Consider the following 8,050-nt stretch of genomic DNA (forward strand, 5'->3'; position numbering starts at 1 on the left):
ATTCGAACCCGCCACCTTAGGTGTACGTGGCTGGCGCCTTAGCCAGTTGAGCTATAGGCGCTGAGGCAGTAAAACTACTTTCATTACCTTGGAGTATAGCATGCACAACCACACTGCTGTCTCTATATCCTGCCTCTTTCAAGCTAAAAAAAAAAAAAAAAAATTCTGCTTCTACAGAACTCTAGGCCAGACAGTTAAGACTTTCAGAGGCATGAAAAAGCAAATTTTACCCTTTTCCCCTAAATCTTTTTAGTGTCAAAGTTAAAAGCTGTAACATGTCACATCATTTGTTTTACTTCTTTAGGGAGAGAACAATTTACAAAACTATATTCTTTTATTTTATATACTTTTATTACTCAGTTAGGAAACTTATTGCTCAACATGCAAATCTCAAACTGGGGAGGGAGGAAATGAAGCTCAAAAAACACGACAAAATAAAGTTGCTCTGCTATGTTGAGGCTGCCAGGTCTTTTGTTACTCTACTTGAAAGTAAATGTGACTTGTCTATAGAGAGTGCTGCTTCAGCAGTTCTAAATGAATTTCAAGCCTGTGCTCCATATTTTCTCTTTTCTAAGTGTAATGTATTCAGCAACACTGAACCAACAATTTAAATAACTACATTTTTAAACAAACGAAGCACTGATGTTAAAGTATGAAAATGGTCCAAACTCCTGGGAGTCTTGGTTCCCACCATTGTTTATTCTGACAACAGGATATAATTGCTTACTTACTTGGCAGCAAATTTAACCATCTGCTTGCTTGCATGGTCTCCCACCGCCACAAGAGCCTGGACATTAAACTGCTGCTGACGCAGAACTAAGAAGCACTGTTTCCCTGAATAAGACAGAAAGAACACAAATGTATTAAGGACATATTACTTTTTATAAAGAAGAAAAAAATGCTCATTACTGTAAAATTAAGCCAAAATTTACTATATTTATCAGGCATATACTCATGTATATTTATTGTTTTCTATAGCCAAAACCCTCATACTTAACTGACAAGCCTTAAAGGAACCCAAGTTCCTATTATGAGTAACAAAACAATGCCTTTAATGTGTCTGTTATGGGAACATAGGCAAATCATTAATTTGAAAAAAAAAAAAGGTTCTAAATCAAGAAAATTATTTTGTCACTGCATGTATAAACAAATTTCAAATAACTTCATATCACTTTCAACATTCATTTAATAGCTAGTATACTCTACCAGCAAAGGCACTATACTAACCACCATGGATGTTTTAATAAATGCAACCACAAAAAAAAGTGCTTATAAAGAACTTAGTAACAAGATACAAGTATTCTATGGGGGTGGTCCATCTATGGAGTTCTTCCTACCAAAGTGCTTTTTAAAGAGCATTCAGATTGACAGGCTAATTCGTTTCATGTTCTATTTTCCTTCTTTTTCCTTTATCATCTTCCAAATCCTTCATTTTTTATAGTAGTCCCACATTTTTTTTTATTCCAAACAGCTTACTTTGTCTATAAAAGATCATTCTCTTTAAATTGTATGACCAGTTTTATTTTTATATATGCTGGGCCTCTTCATTCCCTCTCCTTTCATAAAGAATTGATATTCCTTATTCTTAACCTTCTAAATAATATCATTCATAATGTATTTATTTTAGTTAGTAGTAAATTAGAGCAAATTTCCTCCAAAGCAAATCCTTTCAGAGTCTCTGATCAAATTCTAGGAAACAACCACTTTTCTCATCAGATTGTCTTACAAAATATCAGAAAATAATAATAATTATTTTTTTAAGACAGGGTCTCGATATGTTACCCAGGTTGGTCTAAAACTCCTGGCATTAAGTGATCCTTCTCCAGACTCAGCATCCCGAGTAGTGGGAACTATAGGAATATGCCATTATGCCTGGCTGAAGATTTTGGTTTTTAAACTGAGAACTATCTTTTACATTAAAAATTAGCCTTGCAAAAAGAAAAAGAAAGCAAAAATGCAAGCAGACTTATAGCTATCATTTTCAACATATATACATGATTTCAAATGCAAATAGGATAGCAATTCTGGGTTAAAAAAAAAAAACCCAGGTTGAAAGTGTTGACACAGACACAATCTATTCACTCTGAAGTCAGGAATGATTGGCAGGTTTTTAACACTGAAAAAAGACACTAATTTCCCCTTTTACTTTTGAGTATGATCTAGTCACAAAGTAAAATCTTTCTAATTCTTTTTACCTATAAAATATCATCTATAAATAAAGTGAAATCTCAAAGAAGGGAGTTGCATTAACCGAACAAATTCAGAAGGATTTCAAAATATTAAATGAACAAAGGTTGTTACCAAAGAGAAACCTGCAGATGGATCAAAATGATATTATCCTAGGAACTACTCCTAAATCACAGCAAAATATCACACAACTTAGAACAGAATGCTAGCATGAAATGTAAGACGCACACAACAGTACTAGACTAAGCTACCATTTAGTCAGAGTATTTTAGCTTTTCTAATAGTGCAGACAGAGGCAGTACAGACCCAGCTGTCAGCCAGTGATGAACAGGCTACACAAAAGACCTATGGAAAGAATGGAAAGCTCTAAAGGACTTAAAAAGAGTGAGCATAAGAAAACATCTACAGGTCAGCACTAGAGGTTAACATTTACTGTAAGTGTTTGGTAAGAAAAAATAAAAACTTTGAAATCAAAAGGCCTGGGATCACATCCTAGCACTTCCTATGAAGAGGCCTGTGGAAAAATTATTAAACCATTGATATGTTAGTTCTTCATATATAAAATGGAAAAAATAATAGTATACTACTCATGGGGTTTTCTTCTATAATACTGAGGATTTTATAATATATTTAAAGTTGTAACAAAACACTAATGGATGGTGAAATTACAGGAAATTATTCTGCTCTTTGTATTTTTCTGTATTTTCTGAACCTTCTACAATAAATATATACTACTTTTTTTAATCAGAAAAAAGGTATTTTTAAGGGAACTATATAATCAGAGAGATAAATATAGAAGGTAAAGGTTGAAAAGAAATCTTGACCAGGTTCAAGATTAACCACAAGCAGTAAGTAGAATCTGGGAAGTTCTAGGAGGCTAAATGTAGAAGAAAATGTACCTTCTAAGATTTGACATACCTGCTAGAGAAAAGAATAATGAAATCAATGGTTATAGGTGAAGTTAAGAAGGTTCACTGTTCCTCTTAAATGTTGTATTTAACAGATGTAATTCTAAAAATTAGACTTGGCACCCATAGCACAGTGGTAATGGTGCTGGCCACATGAACCAAGTGTTTGAACCCGGCCTGGGCTAGCTAAACAACAATGACAACTGCAACAAAAAATTAGCTGGGCATTGTGGTGGGCGCCTGTAGTCCCAGGTACTTGGGATGCTGAGGCAAGAGAATCTTTTAAGTCCAAGAGTCCGAGGTAGCTGTGAGCTGTGACACCACAGCACTCTACCGAGGGCAACATAGTGAGACTCTGTCTCAAAAAAATAGATAAATAAATAAATAAAAATTAATCTCTTCCTATTGAAACAAACAAACAAACAAACAAAAAAAAAACAAGGCAACAGACAACAGATGGGAGAGGAAGGACATAAAGTCATGAGACCAATCCTATGAGCATATTACATTATAAACCTACACAGCACATAAAAATGTACTGGCATAAAAATAGCCAGATCAACAGAGAATAAGAATTGAGAACAGACTCTATTAGATAAAAGAAATTCTAGTTTTAAACAGAATTCAGAAAATTAAAAAAAAAAAACCCCAAAACTGAGTAAAAAATGGAATAGAATATGAAACTGTGCTATAAAGGAAGGGAGAACCTTCTAAGTTCTAAGTTAAAAACGATAGTGCGTCTATATAAAATAATCAAAAGAAGAACAACACTATGGAAAAAAATATTTGCTGAATGACATATAACCTAAACATGAAGACCTTGAAGATTTACAAGAAAATAATATTGAGATCTCAATAGATAAATGGGAAATAGACCAGAACAGGTAATTTGAAGGAAAAAGAAGAAAACCATAGTAAGCAAAAACAGTATAAAGAAATGTTGGCTTGGTGCCTGTGGCTCAAGTGGCTAAGGCGCCAGCCACATACACCTAAGGTGGCAGATTCAAATCTAGCCTGGGCCCACCAAAAAACAATGACGGCTGCAACCAAAAAATAGCCAGGCGTTGTGGTGGGTGCCTATAGTCCCAGCTACTTAGGAGGCTGAGGCAGGAGACTCGCTTGAGCCCAGGAGTTGGAGGTTGCTGTGAGCTGTGATGCCACAGCACTCTACCCAGGGGGATAGCTTGAGGCTCTGTCTCAAAAAAAAAAAAATGTTATTGGTAGTGAAGTAATGCAAATTGAAGCAAAGAATGATAACACATTCTTTATCTCTCAAATAAATAAAGACTTAAAAAAATATATTATTCAATACTTGAAAGAAGTAAAAATGTCCTTTCAAAACTTTCTGATGGCAAGACAAATCTGCACAGAGCTTCTAGAGAACAATCTAGCAATAGGCACCCAAAGGCTTAAAAATATTATCTTTGACTCAGTAAGTACATGTCTTAGAATATATTTTATTTTATTATTTTTGAGACAGAGTCTCATTTTGTAGCCCTTAGTAGAGTGCCGCGGCATCACATCACGGCAACTTTAAATTCTTGGGTTTGAGCAAATCTCTTGCCTCAGCCTCCCAAGTAGCTGGGACTATAGGTGCCCACTACAATGCCTAGCTATTTTTAAGAGGTGAAGTCTCATTCTGGCTCAGGCTGGTCTTGAACTTGTGAGCTCAGGCAATCCACCCACCTTGGGCCTTTCAGAGTACTAGGATTACAGGTGTAAGCCAGTGCATCCAGCCTTGATGTTTTACTTAAATAGAGGAGAGGTTCAAAACATTATTTATATAAAAGAATGGAAGTTCTATTATCACTTACTTCATTAGTGGAACAGATTTACTAGTGCTATGGTCCCCAAACTTTCTGTGTTCAAAGTATTTCCAAATACTAGAACTTGGTCCATCCATTTAAAAGGATTTCTAAAAAACTCAAAACAAAAATCACTACTGGTTTCCTGGTAAATGGAATTGTCCACTCAGGCCACCTCCATTAAGTACTTTTGAGACCAAGTTCTTGCCATAGGCTTTTTTTTTTTTTTTGGAGACAAGACTCTCAAGCTGTCGCCCTGGGTAGAGTGCCATGGCATCACTGCTCACAGTAACCTCAAACTCTTGGGCTTAAGTGATCCTCTTGCCTCAGTTTCCCATGCAGCCGGGATTACATGTGCCTGCTACAATGCCCGCCTATTTTTGGTTATAGTTGTCATTGTTTGGCAGGCCCGGGCTAGATTTGAACCCGTCAGCTCCAGCTCCGATGTATGTGGCTGGCACCTTAGCCGCTTGAGCTACTGGCGCCACTTTGCCATAGGTTAATAAACAAAATTGTTCTTTCTTTGGCTCTGGTATTGTAAGATTTAGATTAGTTCAATATTTGACAAGGCACTACCTTAAATATACTGAGATAAGTAGGAACAGTGTGTACACAACCCTTTTTGTGTAAATTCAAAAAGCAAAGGACATGATCATGCTTGGAAATGTGTATTTGTGTTTTCAGCTGGAAGGATACATGAGAAACAACTGATTATTTTGAGCGAAAGATGGTAGTGGGATGGAGAAGATACAACTGTAACTTTTGATTTTTACCATACCCACATATTATTTTTTATTCCAAGGAGTAAATATATAATTTCTCAGTTTAGTAAAAAGTTCTCACTGCATAAGTTAGTATAGGAACTTTAAAGGGCAGATTAGGGGTGGTGTCTGTAGCTTAAGTGGCTAAGGTGCCAGCCACATACACCAGAGCTGTTGGGTTCGAATCTGGCCCAGGCCTGCCAAACAATGACAACTACAACCAAAAAATAGCCAGGCATTGTGGCCAGCGCCTGTACTCCCAGGTACTCAGGAGGCTAAGGCAGGAGAACCGCTTAAGCCCAGGAGTTGGAGGTTGCTGTGAGCTGTGACACCACAGCACTCTACCCAGTATGATAGCTTGAGGCTCTGCCTCAAAATAAACAAACAAACAAACAAATAAATAAATGGCAGATTAGTCAATTACTAAATATTATTCATCTTTCTTCTTAGAACTCTCCAACACAGAAGAAAGTTTAAATAAATGAAAAAGCAATGTTCAAAATAGCTGAATAAATTTACTAGTTTTAGATATTTTAAATTTAAAAATTTAACATTTAAAAATTTATGCTATATTTGATTAAGTTTTTAGAAAAGGTAGTTTATTTCTTAAATTTACACTATTCTAGAAAAACAAAGTTGAAAATTTTCCTGTGTAGTACAGTCTTTATTTCTGAGCTGAAGAATAACCTTGGTAGGTTGTCAGGACAAAAGCTTAGTCTCAGCTCCTTTATGGTGATGATTCAACCGTGAAGTGGGCCTTTATGGGAGAACTAGGTTTTATCAAGGACATGTAGAAATCCTATGTTTTCATCTAATCCTGCTGTCTTTTAACTTGCTAACTTACATTTCTAGAGACTGGGAAGCCCAAAGTTGAGGGGGTGCCTTTGGTAAGGGCCTCCTGTTGGTGTGGACTCTCTGCAGAGTCCTGAAGTAGAGCAGAGCAGCAAATGGCCAGGTGGCTGAGTATGCTAGCTTAGGTCTCTCCTCTTTGGAAGCCACAAAGACTTATGAAAACACTGAACACACTATTAAGAATGAATGGCAAAGGCAAGTACAGAGGATTGGTTATAGAGAAGAAAAAAGAGAACGGCACTATTTCTCTATTCTTTGAAAAATTCATATTAATGTATTACTTGAGTAACTTACATAACTATAACTTAAAAACAAAATAGGATTTTTCAGTTAAAATGATAAAAACCAGATTATGGATACAAAATGCCCAAAAAAAAAAATACCACCTATACTTTTGCCAAATTGAGTTTATTTCAAGAATCCAAAAGAGTGCAATGTTAAGAAATTCATCTCTGTGAGGCTGAGGTAGGTGGATTGCTTGAGCTCAGGAGTTTAAGACCAGCCTGAGCAAGAACAAGAGTTCATCTCTACTTAACAACAACAACAAAATTTAGCACTGTGGTGGACGCCTATAGTCCCAGCTACTCAAGAAGCTAATGCAAATCGAACTCCTGAGCCCAAGAGTTTGGGGTTGGAAGCTGTGATGCCATAGCACTCTACCCAGGGTGACAAAGTGAGACCTTGGGAAAAAAAGAAAGAGGCTCAGTACCTGTAGCTCAGTGGCTACAGCGCTGGCCACAAATATCTGGGTTGGTGACTTTGAACCCAGCCTGGGCCTGCCAAAACAACACTGACAACTACAACAAAAAAACAGCCAGGCGTTGTGGTGGGCACCTGTAGTCCCAGCTACTTAAGCCCAAGAGTTTGAGGCTGCTGTGAGCTGTAATGCGATGGCACTTTACTGACTGTGATATAGTGAGACTCTGTCTCAGGAAAAAAGAAAAAGAAAGAAAGAAATCTATTATTGTATTATAAATCACTACAATTAGATATAGTTGATTCTTGTTATTTGTGACAATTATGTTCTATGAAGTTGCCACAACACTGAAATAGGGAACATTGAATCATTGCACATAGAGGAAATACTGGGTTAGGTTCCTTCAAGCCTATGGACACAATAGTTTGATTAACTGATGAATACGTAATTTTGTTTTATGTGTTTCTGGTTAAAGATACCTTATTTAATATATATTATTGATTTGTTAACATTTAACTCATGGCCAAGGGCACTGTAACTCATGCCTGAACAAAGCTTATCTAACACAATACTTTCTCCAAAGGCAGAGCACAGCCTTCCTTGTGCTTAGAAACACTAGAAAACACTTTTAACAGTATACTTGGGGGCCATTTCAAAGGACAAAAGTCAAGCTGGGTGCAGTGGCAGGCCTTGTGGTCCCAGTTGCTTGGAAGGCTGAGGTGGGAGTACCACATGAGGTCAGAAGTTCAAGGCAGTGTGCTATTGACTGTGCCTGTGAATAGCCATTGCACCTTAACCTAGGCAACACAGGCAAGACCCTGTCTCTCTCTTTTTTTTTTT

At 36.8% G+C, this 8,050-nt stretch overlaps 1 protein-coding gene across 2 annotated transcripts in view; it reads right to left on the bottom strand.

The window, feature by feature from the left end:
* The window catches only part of DARS (aspartyl-tRNA synthetase), a 97,513-nt gene that overhangs the window by 79,227 nt on the left and 10,236 nt on the right, over positions 1 to 8,050 (bottom strand). For both annotated transcript variants that reach the window (XM_003794382.3, XM_023515855.1), the window contains exon 4: positions 732 to 834. In XM_003794382.3, the coding sequence (XP_003794430.1) occupies positions 732 to 834 (103 nt within the window). The remainder of the gene's footprint in view (positions 1 to 731; positions 835 to 8,050) is intronic.

This window comes from Otolemur garnettii, unplaced genomic scaffold, assembly GCF_000181295.1.
Source record: "Otolemur garnettii isolate 467f Iridium unplaced genomic scaffold, OtoGar3 scaffold00080, whole genome shotgun sequence".
NCBI classification, from domain to species: Eukaryota; Metazoa; Chordata; class Mammalia; order Primates; family Galagidae; genus Otolemur; species Otolemur garnettii.